Source organism: Crinia signifera, chromosome 5 (assembly GCF_055691185.1).
Source record: "Crinia signifera chromosome 5, ASM5569118v1, whole genome shotgun sequence".
Classification (NCBI taxonomy): domain Eukaryota; kingdom Metazoa; phylum Chordata; class Amphibia; order Anura; family Myobatrachidae; genus Crinia; species Crinia signifera.
This window is the reverse complement of record NC_139221.1, coordinates 162993127-163007600: the sequence shown is the minus strand read 5'-3', so window position 1 is coordinate 163007600 and position 14474 is coordinate 162993127. Positions and strand designations below refer to the sequence as shown.

The 14474-nt window shown below is 43.4% G+C and overlaps 1 protein-coding gene across 5 annotated transcripts in view; it reads left to right on the top strand.

The window, feature by feature from the left end:
• Positions 1 to 14474, top strand: part of COBL (cordon-bleu WH2 repeat protein) — a 482604-nt gene that overhangs the window by 182314 nt on the left and 285816 nt on the right. For all 5 annotated transcript variants that reach the window (XM_083188208.1, XM_083188209.1, XM_083188207.1 and 2 more), the window contains 2 exons: positions 4179 to 4273; positions 12529 to 12612. In XM_083188208.1, the coding sequence (XP_083044334.1) occupies positions 4179 to 4273; positions 12529 to 12612 (179 nt within the window). The remainder of the gene's footprint in view (positions 1 to 4178; positions 4274 to 12528; positions 12613 to 14474) is intronic.

Below are 14474 nucleotides of genomic sequence, written 5' to 3'. Positions count from 1 at the left end.
ATTTTTTTTTTAATTTCCATCACCACATTTAATGAATATAGCACATAGAAACAGCAACATGTAGTTGAATATAATGGAGTTGGCTTTAGGGGGTACAAACATATTATAATCATTGGTGTAGCTAGGTGCCACGGTGCCCGAAGCAAGGGCATGTTTTGCGCCCCCCACACACATTTTAGCTAACTTTGTAATACCCATTACACATAAAGCCACATGATGTAATGTCAATTACACATAAGGCCACACATGATGCCCATTACATACTATATTACAAACCGTAATGCCCATTACATACTATATAACAACCCGTAATGCCCATTACATACTATATAACACACATAATGCCCATTACATACTATACAACACACCGTAATGCCCATTACATACTAAATAACAAACCGTAATGCCCATTACATACTATATAACAACCCGTAATGCCCATTACATACTATATAACACACGTAATGCCCATTACATACTATACAACACACCGTAATGTCCATTACATACTAAATAACAAACCGTAATGCCCATTACACATTTGACACATAGTGCCACTTACCTACATGCTCATTGCTAGGAACTTCATGCTCAATGCCAGGGGCTTCATGCTCGATGCCAAGGGGGACTGAAATTGCTCGATGCCAAGTGGGACTGAAATTGCTCAATGCCAAGGGGAACTGAAATTGCTCGTTGCCAAGGGGGACTGAAAGTGCTTGTTGCCAAGGGGGACTAAAATAGCTCATTGCCAAGGGGGCTAAAAAGCTTGTTGCCAAGGGGTCTTAAGCCTGCACCCGCCACCCGATCTTCGCCCTAACCCGCTTGCTCCCTGCTCTACCCGGCTTAGCTGCGGCTGCCCTGTCCGCCGCTATTTTCAATAAAGTTTATCTATCTATCTATCTATATATATATATATATATATTCACACACACGTGTGTGTGTATATATATATTTATATATATTTGCAGGTGGACCGGCACTCCTATTGCCGTGGGGTATCAGCCGCCGGTGCCCTCGCAGCTTGGAAGGAAGCAGGTATATATTGTGGTAAGTGCGGCACTCGGCTCTTTCAGACAAAATAGACAGTACAGTGTCTGAATTATCAACGTTTCAGTGCTTTATTGTATGCACTATCTTCAGGATACAGATCCTGAAGATAGTGCATACAATAAAGCACTGAAACATTGATAATACGGACACTGTACTGTCTATTTTTTCTGAAAGAGCAGAGTGCCCCACTTACCACAATATATATATATATATATATATACACACACACACACATATATGTGCGACCTTGTTGCACACATAAGAAGATGACACCACACAAAACACAATTTTACACCACACAAAAGCACAGCAAAACCACACAAAGATATGGAGAAATACCGTAAGCAGTAAATCACCTCACTGGGGTAAATATAAACAAATGGCGCAGACCTGCAGTGAACTCAGGAGATCCCAGAGGGCTAGAGACCAGCAGGGACTATCTGAATAAAGAAAAATACGGTCCACCAAATAAAAAGAGGACAAATAGTATAGAAATGAAACCGGGTCTCCAGCGTGGAGAACTTACGATTACCCGGAACCGGACCAGGACTGGCAATGAATTATACCAGTAGCAGAAGAAGCCAGGAGCAAGTGGAATCTGAAGAGAGGCAGGAGATTTAGCTAGGATGGAAGCTGGATGCTGACTGCATGCTGGCTGCAGTCACATGAAGCTGAAGCTATAAGTGGCTTCAGGGTCTGGGTCTGCAGAGAATATCAAGGGAGCAAGAACCACTCAGGATTGCTGGAAAGGCACAGGCCTCCTAAAGCACAAATTACTGCAGCTGAGACCTAAGGTAATGAGATAATTAAGGGACAGTCTTGTGCAGAATAATTACACAGAATAGAGCTGCAACCTCTCGGGTTAAGCCACTTGAAGCCCTTTCTGAGTAATGGCTTCTGGGACCCCCTCTGGGGTTAGGCCACTTGAGTCCCCTTCTAGGGTAACTCCTGAGACTCCCCTACTGGGGTTAACAACTCTAACATAGAAAGAACATTAGAATGAAAGAACATTGAGTTCCCTCTGGGAATATAACATCCAATGTCTTTTTTGTCAGGAATCTTAGTAGAAGAGAGATGTCTCTCTTCCGATTCCAGAAACTACAATGGGGCTCCCTAATCCTATGACTCTGATTATAGGTCTGAGTGCTTTGTATGGGTGGTTTAAGGGCAAGTTTCTCTGCCACAGTGGAGACAGGCACAGATCTTATAACCTGGCTCAACTTGGCCTGAGGAAAAAACTTGTTGCCACCACCAGATTTATGTAATTCACAAACCTGGACATAATTGAACCCCCACAATAAAGACGCAGATTGAAGTCTCTTCGCTCATCCTGTGAGAGCATCGGCCGTAGAAAACTTCTATGAGGACTTACTTTTACAACTTTTTTAGCCAGGGTCTCATTTGGAGTAGATAGAGCATCAATAACCACAGAGAGGACCAGGAAACTTTTGGCTAAGAGGTTTTGTAACTGCAGTAGGGACTGCTGCAAAACCTCCAACCTTAGCCATTTCATGGTGTCCATGTCGAATATGGACCAAAAACCTTCTGATCATGTAGACCTATTGCATGTCGACATTTTGGTTTTGACCTATTGACCTTCTTTCTAGACACTGTAGATCTTAAACCGGAACCAGTTACTGTTTATGATGTTTGTTCAATGTGGTCTGCAGTAGCATTGGGTTAGAATGAGTACATTTTAAATAGGTATGCACTCTGCATCACCATGGCTGCTGTACCCTAGGCAAACTGAAATTCTACTGCCCCCCCCAACCCCACACTGCCACTAATACCCACTTTCCACACCCGCCGCCTGCATTAAGTACAACCAGGATGTCTTCCCAATAGACATCTTTAATTTTGGATGTTTATGAGGAAGTCAATACCTCCCCCTTCACCCCCCCCCCCCCCCCAAAAAAAAAAAATGAGCGCAATGGGCAGCCGCACAAGGGCCCACCAATTCTAGGGGCCTTCAAGCTGGGGCAGATTTGGTTGTGGGCATCTGCCTTCTGAGCTTCTTGGGAGGCAGTAGAGAATGCTGCCTGGTTGCTCTGATTGTGATTTATACACAATGAGAGCAGCCAGGCAGCATTCTCTTCCTGTCTCCTGGCCCACAGCTAGACAGTGAATGGCTGTAAGCATGCTGATTGGATGATTGATGGAGCTATCCACCAACATTCTCTACCTGCCTCCCAGCCTACAGCAAAACAGTGAATGGCTGCTAGCATGCTGATTGGTAGAAGGCTAGAGCTATCTACCAATCAGAGTGCTGACAGCCATTCTCTGTATGGAGGAAAAGGGAGAGAAGGCGCTGGACCACAGGAGGGGTGTATTATGATATTTTTTTGTTTCCTTTTTTCGCATGAATGGGTGTGGAGGGGTCGCAAGTGCATTGCTTTGCTCGGGACCTACAATGCTGTTTTTGTGGCCGTTTTCTCCCATGCGTGTGCCAAGAAAAAGTAAAATATCATGAGGAAAAATGTACTAAAAAACAGAGGAAAATGCCCATTATTGAATACTACTGGGTGAATCTTTGCCGTTTTTTTTTCCTGGTAAAAAATTTGTCCAGGATTGAACATCCCCCTTAGTTGGTATTTCCTGTATAGTTAGTTACATATATACAGTATTATTAGAGTTGTCTTTGTAAAAAAATAGTGACTTTAACGCCCAAATATATAACTATTTGCTTATGATTAAACATTAACTAACTGACAAATGCTTGAATTTAAAAGTATGTAACATTGTTAGATGTCTTAAAGCATTTACAGAAAGGTTGACGTAATATGACAAAACTATAGCATTGGCAATAAACTTATTGCTTGATGACCTTGCACTTAGCATGTGCACCAATATAACATAGCAAAGTCCAGCTTGCAAAACTGCAGGCACACATTTCCAATGGGATCTTGCTTTATACCTGATTTATTTTAGTTTCTCTGTAGCAAGAGTACAGTAAAAGGTGCTCATACTGTTAGGCAGTGTGGAAGCAAACTAGAGCTCCCAGGTATGCTTCTCTTTGTAGTCGGTAATCAGTTTCTCTATTTAAATCAAATTTGTTTTCACAGATTTGGAAAAATAGATTTAGCATGTATGTTGTTTTGTTATACTTACATTTATATTTTTTTTTACAGAAAATAATCGGAATCTTTCATCTGGTAGTGATACAACAGACAAAGAGAAAAAAGGAATATTTGGGTTTTTTAGGAGCTTTAAGAAAGGAAACAAGGTGAGTTTAACAATCACTGGTGTATATAGCAATAGCAATGTTCAGTTATTTGTCAGGGAGCTAAATGACATTGGGGGTTATTCAAACCGCATTGCTGCCGCGTGATTTAGCAGCACTCTGTGATCACCCTGCAATTAGATAGCTGCGTGTAACCCAGAACTTACTCGGGGGCTGTGATAGAAGCATTCGCATCGGGGCCATAGCTGGCATCACATGACTTCTCCTGAAAAGCCTATGCACTCTTGCATTTTCCCTGCCACTCCTTGAAAACGGCCAGCTACCACCCCCAAACATCGGCTGTCTGTCAATTTTCCCTGGCATATGCAAACTAGGCAAATGCCTAGGACTTTGGAATGCCTAGGGGCACCAACAGCTTCTGCTGATTAAAATGATATGCAGCATGCCTATATTCTGTGTGTGAGTGAGGCTGTATCTGCATATGAAATAGTGTATTCATGGAAATCACTGTAACATAGCATTCTGTATGCAGGTACAGCCACAGTCGCACACAGAATATAGGCATGCTGCATATCATTTTAATACTTAGAAGCTCCTTGTGTGTCCTGATCACATAACAATGAAAATAAGATGAATTTCCAGCAAAAAAGGCACCCAACATTAGCAGAACTGGCCAGGAGCTGCATGGCCTATTGAGGCAAGATGTATGAGGAAACATCTGTATCCAAGCAGAGGCAGAGGTCACAGTGTTAGCGGCTGTGTAAGTGCTGTCTGTGGGTGGGTTGGTTGCGCAATAGTGTTCGGCATATGTGTAAGGGGCATTATGTGTGTCATTTATAAATGCATTAATAATGTGCGACATGTGTGACAGGCATTATGTGTGTCATGTGTATAAGGGCATTAATAATGTGCAACATATATGTAAGGGGCATTATGTGTGTCATTATGTGTATGAAGGGCATTAATAAAGGTTGGCATAATGTGTAAGGGGCATTATGTTCATAAGGACAGTAATACATGTGTGTATTGTGTAAGGGGCATTACTGTGTGGTATTATCAGGGGTGCAGAGAGAAAGGGGTAGGAGGTACAAATTATCCAGGCCAAAGCCTGATGGAAGGGCCCAGTGGAGGTGCTTAAATTCAATATTTTCTCAGGATTTTTTTCTAAGGGTATAATTTGAATAATGTGAGGAGCAATGTATATAAGGTAAAGTGTGTGATGTAATGTGAATAAAGGACACCATCGCATAATATAATGTGAGTAAAGTTGCACTGCTGTGTGGCATCATTTGAATTGGGGGTACTATTGTGTGGCCATGCCCCTTCCCAGCAAGAACACACCCCTGTTTGGGCTGCACACCGAATGTGTGCACTGTTTCTATTTAAAATATTGCGGGACTGACGCAGAGAAAGCATTCGAAAGAATAAATTGGATGTTCATGAGGGGGGTGTTGACACACATGGGGTTGGGCACAGCTTCCCTAAATAGAATTCTGGCTTTGTATGCCATCCCTACAGCCCGCATCAAAATAAATGGCACCCTCTCGGACCCGGTTAAGATTTCCAACGGCACTCGACAGGGATCCCCCTGTCACCCCTCATTTTTGTCTTGTGCATGAAGGCCTTGGCTGGGGCAATTCGGCTAAACCCTGATATTTACGGCCTGGCTTTTGCTGGACGGGAATACAAATTGTCACTGTTTGCAGATGACCTGTTGATTGTCCTGACCAATCCCTCCATCTCAATTCCTAACCTTATCTCTGAATTCCACACATTCGGGACACTATCATACATAATTTTTCCAAATCCACTGCACTCAACCTCACTGCCCCTCTCTCCTCAGTAGACAATTGTAAAAGCTCCTTCCCCTTTTCATGGCACCCATGCAGAATCAAATACTTAGGTGTGTGGATAAACAGAGTCTTATCTCAACTATTTGCAGATAACTTTACACCGCTTTTAACAAAACTCAAAGGGGAACTCCGTACATGGCGTAGAGGCACACTTTCGTGGCTAGGGAGGGCAAGTATAATTTAAGTGAATGTACTTCCTAGAATACTATACTTGTTTCAAACTATCCCAATACACATACCAAGGAAATGGTTCCTAACAATCCAAGGTTTGATCCAGGAATTTTGTGTGGGGTACCAATAGACCGCGGTTTCGCCATGATGTGCTCTTCCGCCGTAGACACCTAGGTGGCATACAGCTTCCACATCTCATATCATATTTCGAGGCAGTGTCACTTTATAGAGTACTGGAATAGACCAGACAAGAACCTGACAAGCAGTGGGTGACGCTGGAGAGCTGTGGAATGCCGATCCGACTCGGGATGGCAGCATGGCTTAGGACCCTCCCCCTGGTCATTCACCCTACAGTAGGCCAAACAATGGCAACTTGGAGGTCCCTGCGGAAGAGACCATGCATTTCTTCCCCCCTCTCTCCGCTGACTCTACTTTTAAATAATCCAGACTTTGCTCCGGGGCTGAACCCCTCCTCTTATCGCCGCTGAATGCGGGCGGGGGAGCTGCACACCAGCCAACTGGTTTCTCCTACGGGGGTGCTGCCCTTCCCAGAAATTAGCGAGACTTGGAACCTGCCACCCTCGGAAATCTGGAGATACTTACCTATCAAACACTTCCTTTCCAAACAACCATACCGCAAGGCAAGTCGTAGAGCCCCCACATCCTTTGAGGCCTCATGTCAGGCTGAATCCTCCCCCCATCACTTTCTCTCAGTAGGCTATAAACTCCTCATAGAGGACACATTTCCTACATTACCACGCTTCACCTCGGACTGGGAAAGGGACCTAGATATACAGTTAGACCCAGAAGACTGGGGAAAAGTTTTCCAGGTCACTTTGTCGTGCTCATTGAGCTATTCAGTAATAGAGGCACAATACAAGGTACTATCCAGATGGTATAGATGTCCCTCAATATTAGCTAAGATGTACCCTGGCGTATCTCCGACATGCTGGAGGTGCAACACAGCCTTAGGCTCACCTCTACACATATGGTGGGATTGTCCTATCTTCTGTCCTTTTTGGAGCTCAGTACTCTCTCTAACTAAAGAAATTATGGGTCAAGATGTTAGCTCCGACCCTACATTCTGGCTTCTTAACAAAATAGACTGCTCTATTTCCACATATAAAAAAATCACTATTGAAACACCTAAACAGTGCAGCTAAAGCAGTCATTCCGGTACACTGGAGGTCCACATCCCCCCAACCATACTAGAGTGGTTCACACGACTTGAGTTCTACATGTCCATGGATGACTTATCTCTAGCTGGCCCCTCTGCTTCCAAGGTGTTCCAGGAAATTTTGACACCGTGGCTTACCTTCAAAGACTAAATTTCCTACTTAAATCATATTAGGACATAAATGTAACATAGTAGATATGTGGTTAGCCTGCCACAACATACCCGGGTAGTATCCCTTCCCTTTTCCTCCCTTTTTCCCCCTATCACCTCATACCTCTTATAACCTTTTTCTTACGACATTATCAGATACGTACGTTGTTTTGTTCCGAATTTTTCTGGTACTGTGAAGTAAGTTTGTCTAAAAAAGATATGAATGTATGCCAACGCTTCTACCATAATTCTTTACATTTGATTGTTATGGCAACCATTGATCTTATGCAAGTTACCTGATTGAAAGATTCAGTTGTATATGCTAATTTGTAACTTGTGATTTATTCTTGTTACACAATACCTTTCAATAAAAATTTGAATGGAAAAAAATAAATAATATATTGCGGGTAGGAGCACCAAAATTATGACTGCTATGATGAGGGTTGATGGTGCTGGGAAAGGGGAGCAGGGTCAGAGGTGGAACTAGTGGCGGTCCTAGGGGGCACCAGTCAAAATCTTGCCTAGGGCATCATTTAGGCTAAGGCCGGCTCTGCGGGCAGTAGCAAGATTTTATCACAAGATGGCCTCACGCATGCTTCCTACAATCCGTATGCATGCTCAGTCTATCGATAATCGCCCAGCCTGAGCATTCGTAGCCCTCTGATAAGGTCAGAGGCCCATTTTTTTTTGCTGTGTTTTCTATTGTTATTTTAAAGCGATACTTAAAAATATAAAATAACTGATGTAATATTCAAATTATTTCTTTTAACGTACTATCATGAGGGCTGGTACATTTTTGGGGGCTCTGTTGGTTCTGAAATAAATAAAGAACAAATTAATGCTGTTTGCTGACATGGTGGTGGAAAAAGTGTTATAGATTGAGATTGGCCCTTCTGCTCTCACCTTTGCCTTTTGAGGATTTTCAGTTGGGTGTAGAAGCCCATGGAAAAAAGACTTGCTAAAGTAACTGCTATGGGAGAAAATTTACTAAGATGGAGTTCTGTTAAAGATGGGATGTTGCCCATAGCAACCAATATGATTCTATCTATTATCTGAAGGAGCTAAACAAATAAAAAGTAGAATCTGATCACAATAGAGAGAAACTTGCCATAGAGAGAAGCTTGGCACTTTTACCTTTTCTTGGTGGTATTGCAGATTTAACATACAAAACTTTAGATATTTTTTTTTAAAATATACTTACTATGCAGCTGTGTGTTCTTTGTTATCTAATTGAAGTTGGACTTATGGTGCAAATCTGGCCACTTGACTCCAGTACTGAATAAGGATGTGCCTGTTTGTAAATTCCCACCCAGACTCGGAACGCGGGTCTCCAAACCTCGTGAGATCCCGCCATCGGATCTCGCAAGATCCGGACCCTATAAAGGGGTGGGCAGCCAGACACCATCTTCACTGATGGGAGTCATTCATCACCCCAGAGACGAAGTCGGAACACCGCTACGTCTTTCACTAAGCAATTGACCGTCCAACATTCGTTAGCGATAAAGAGGAAGTACAAGAGTGGTCATCCTATGGCAAAGCGGATAACTGTGGCCTTGACAGCTATGTTGGTGTTAGACGTTGCCTCTGGTAGCCGCCATCAGTGTAGTGGGATTTAGACGATTGATGGAGGTATTGTGTCCCCGGTACCAAATCATATCTAAATTCCACTTCATTAGGCAGATGATACCCAGGATGTACAGAGACGTCTGAAAAAGTGTCCTCAGTGCCCTGAAAAAAGTGCGGTTGTATGGACAAGTGGTTCACTGCGGACATGAGGACAAGTGGTTCACTGCAAACTAAGAACTATATGACTGTGACCTCCCACTGGGTAGATGCATCACCTTCCACAGCAACAGCAGCATCTCCAAAATGCCAGCTCTTCCAAGGCAGGCTATGCTGTGTATCAGTGAGAGGCACAATGCCGACAACCTCTTAGAGAAACTGAGGGAAATCATTGCAAAGTGGCTTACCCCACTTAGACTATCCTTGGAATTTGTGGTATCGCACAATGCCAGTAACATTGTGAGGGCATTATATATGGGCAATTTCTAACATGTGCCATGTTTTGTCCACACAATAAATTTGGTGGTGCAACATTTTCTTAAAAGTGACAGTCATGCAGGAGATGTTTACAGTGGACCGCAAAATTGTGGGACACTTTCGCCATTCTGCCACTGCCTGCCTAAGACTGGAGCTCCATTAAAAACTCCTGAACCTGCCCTGCCGTTACCTCAAACAAAAGGTTGTGAAGCACTGGAACTCCACCCTCTAAATGCTGCAGAGGATGGAGGAGCAGCAAAAGGCCATTCAAGCCTACACAGCCACCTACGACATAGGCAAAGGAGCAGGGATGCACCTGAATCAAGCACAGTGGAGACAGCTTTCCATGTTGTGCAAGGTTCTCCAGCCATTTGAACTTGCCACACGTGAAGTTAGTTCCGACACTGCCAGCTTGAATCATGTCATTCCCTTAATCAGGCTGTTGCAGAAGCAGATGGAGAAAGTGAATGAGGAGCTAAAGCGTTGAGATTCCACAAAGCATGTAGCTCTTGTGGATGAAGCCCTTCATACACTTTGTCAGGACAGCGTATGAAGAGCCCTGAATGATGGCCTTTACTTTAGATTTTTTTTGAGCTTTCAAGCAGTGCCTCTAAAATTGTGGTAGAAAAAGCGATGACAGAGGGTAGACATTCTTCTGTGTATATGACTTGTGGCTGGTGTTTTAGGGATTTAACTGGTTACTCTCAGGGCAGTATTCAATGCTCCCGATTCACCAAATTTTTTTTTTTCGGGGAATCGGGCTGTTTTCATTCCTTACGGTGAATCTTTTTCACTGAAAATCTGATTCACCCTATTCAATGTTCACTGTTCGCCGAAAGTGAAAAGTGAATGACGACCAGTTCTCCGTTTCATGGTCGCTGCAATTCGCTGGTGTATTTCAATAGGGTTTTCACTGGGATTCGCTTGCAGCACACGAATATATATTTAATTTGTATTTATTTTTTTGTTCATTTTTTTTTTACACATTTGCCAGCAGGGGGCCGGGAGCCGCTCATTATATATTCACTTCACACTGGTCCCGCTCATTACATATGCAGGAGTGGGACCAGTGAAGCGGCTCCCTAATCCGTGTCCCCTGCCAGCTCTCCTGGGTGGGGGGGCAGCTTCTGCTGCCTGTGTCCCTGGGAGCCCTCCTTCTCCCCCACACATTCTGGGGCAGGCAGGGAGGCTTCCATCTCCCTGCCAGCCGCCGTCCCCCGGCTCCCTGCGGCATTCGCCACAGGGATTAAAAATCGCTGTCAGGGGCAGCGAGCCCCTGCAGCGTTGGATAGGGTGACAGGGAGGGCTGCAGCGAATGCTGCAGCCCTCCGGAACCCTGCAAGTGTGCAGCGAATACTAAACAGGATTTGCTGCACAGCGCTAGAAATTACATTGAATACCTGCCTCCATCTGACAGACAGATATAGTTATTGTATCCAAGAAAAAAAAAAGTATTCCAATAATACACTCTAGTGAGCCATGTGCACCATTAAAACATTAAAATGTACTACATTTCTATAAAATAATCCATCAAAATTCTAAAATGACAATTGGCCTAATTCATATACAGTTACAAAGTGACTTTTGGGCCTAATGCAGCATGGATGGGTAATTAGAGACAAAGCTGTTGCCTACAATCAAAAAGTCTCCACCCCTTGCAATATTGTGAATGCGCCACAAATAGCCATGTATTTGCAGATCCATTCGCAAACATACTGCGTTTATTTATTACAGTTACAATTAGGACACACGCTAAACAGTACCGTGTAATTCTGGGAAGTTGGCGTATTTCAAGCACAAAAGTGAATGAAAGGTCATTGCTAATAAGCATTTAGTATTAGCTGATCAGAATATTTGACCCTATATGGAAATCACTTGTTTATTAGTACGGCAGATAAGGTAAGGTAATTGCTTTGTAAAGGGTATTTATAGAGCATGTAAGGCGTGTTTCTTGCTTTCTCTTACACTGCAGGCACTCCCTTGAATGTGTACATGATCAAATGTCAACTGATAAACGAATTCCCTGTCCAATGTGCAGTAGGCAATGTAGCATTATAAGCAGACTGACAAACATTGACACTGTAGGTAAACAGCCACATTGGCGTAATCTGTGAATTAGGTCCTGTGTTATGTATCTAAGTTAGGAAGAGACTACTGGGAGATATCTTGTGAAGAACAGGTCTGGACAAGCAACAAAACTACAACAGAATTTGTTCCAAAATCTGCATTATAGGATTTGTTATTACACTAAGGCTGGGGTAGCCAACTCCAGTCCTTGAGAGCTACCAACAGTGCATGTTTTCCAGATCTCCTCACAGAATCACAAGTGAAGTAATTAGCTCCACCTGAGGATCTTTTAAAATGTGTCAGTCAGTAAAGATTACACCTTTGCAGCAGCTAGGTTGCCAGGAAAATGTGAACTGTTGGCAGCTCTCGAGGACTGGAGTTGGCTACCACTGCACTAAGGTAAATGCCAGGGTTTTCTATGACATGTCTATCTCCCTTGATTTGCATATTCAACCATGATCTGTTTTTGTACCACAAAAATTAATTGGAAATTGTTGTAATTGTTCATCACCAAGATCATTCCCTAATCTTCACCCTCAGAAACATCCGTGCAGCTTCTCTCTGTATGGTGTGTAATATGTTAGTGCTATATAATAAAGCCTAGTAATCGTTATTACTTCTTGCTAAATGCTTTTTAGTCCTAAGATTTTCCTTCTTGAATGCAATAACAAAACTAATTTTCCTCCCCAACCATGTATACCCTGCCAACCATTATGCCGTTACGCAAATTTTCTCTTTTCTTTGCTTCTTCTTCTACCCCTTCAGTATTGTATTGTAAATAATGTATAGTTGTGTTAAAATAATGAAGTCTGTTACTATAATTTTTTTGTTTTCAACAGAATGAAGGAAGCGTAGCAAATTTGGATAATGATGATTATGAGGAGGTTTTCAAAAGTGCATCTACAAGTGGAAACAGGTGTGAGGTAAGTGCAAATGCAAACTGAAACACTATAAGGAAACATAACTTAATATAACACATAAGCAGTCCTTAGCCATATTGCTGGTCATTCCATTCAAGCACATTTGGACAAGTTTACAGAAAAATGGTTGTCATATGGAATTTACATTAAAGTACATTATACTTCCTCTAATTCAGTTATTTTAGTTTTGACTGGAGTGGAAAGGAAAGATAGGGAGGGCCAATGAAAAGGCACAATCTCTTTTCTTTTTTGTGATTGGTCCTCATAGTTGTTTGTGTAATGTCAATCTTATGTAGTTGGCCACACCTAGTGTTGCCATGGGAGTTGGGGGTGCAGTTTGCGGTTACTGCTGTTCCTGTTTAACATGGCTACTTGAAACTAGCATGCAGTGTCTGTCCTCATTTATTACATCTGATACAATAGTGCCCTCATCTGGCATTTAAAGTTGGTGATCTAGATTTATTTTCCATTTCCACAGTTCAGAAGTAGTAGTGATATTGGTACACAGTATAACAATAGTATAACTGTGCTATCTGTATCAAATAACATACAGATAGAGCCAGCCTACCAATGTGACATATCCATAGCTCTGGTGGAGGCTGGTAGGGGGTATGGCCGGCGGATGGGGATGCGCTAGCGGCTAACTCACTCACGCGTCCCATCAGCAAGGTGGTGTGGTGCGGGGGCCGGGTGCTTCCCTGCCCATCTCCACTTCAGGGAGACGGTGCAGGTGGAGGATGGCGCATGGGGCATAGGCCATCTGTAGGGCCTAATTAGGTCCGTTACCGGATGAGTGCAATACCAGTGATAGTCCACCCGATATCGATTTTGAAAATAACCACTGCGCATGCGTCAGGTGTCTAATGCAAAGCTATAGCAAAAAAACCTGGACTGCCTGTGCATGCATTGTCCATTGAAACACATTGTAGCACAAGAACTACTTTACTGTACATTACTGTACTGTTCAGTATGTTAGGATTTTTTCCTAAAATACTTTTGCATTACGCTATTTATAATGGGCTAGAGGCATAAATGAGCTATTATACAGTACTTTCGACAAGAATGCTGTGCTGGTGCATGTGAGACACTCGTGCATCCAATTCTCATCAAACGGCACACCAAGGCAGGGCGCTGCGTCGCGAAAGCAACAAAGACAACTGTCCATACTGCAGGTTCCACTTGTGTAAGGGCACTGCTGTCTGTACGTCTCATTATACTACACTGGTTAAACACAGATTTACACTACACTAGGAATGTCATACAGTACGAGCAGGCCAGATTCGAGCAACAAGGGGGTTAATAAAATGGCTACCGGGCTTTAGCCAGGGCTTCATGGGAGCCCACATCTATGGAGCTATCAACAGCATAGGTTTTGCGTCTTATTACGCTAGTTAAAACACACAGGGGATGCTGACAAAAGAACAGATGCTGCAATGATCAGCCAGCCTGCAGCTCTGATCCCCTACCTGCACCACAGTCCCTGTAAAGGTTTCAGCACCTGCTGTGCAAAAGGGAGCTGAGCACCTGGCATGAGATGACCCACCTCAGCGCAGTACTTCTCAACATCACCTCCCCACAGTCCGGCGATGTCGCCCTTGCTTTAGGGTAAGCCAGAAACCCCTGCAAGCTGGACAGAGAATTGGAGGGGACCCTAACCTTCAAATGTCATGTTGTGTTGCTGGCACCTTCCCTGAGGTACCTTGTGATGGACCAGGGGGGTCTGAAGAATGGAAGCTTCTGGTGCCAGAGTTTGTAAATGTTGTCTGGTATTACCAGGACCTCTTGTATTACCCACATCCGATCATCAGATCATCAGGTGTTGCGTCATCTCCCAGCGCCTCTAGATGGGCCTGTAATACCTCTGG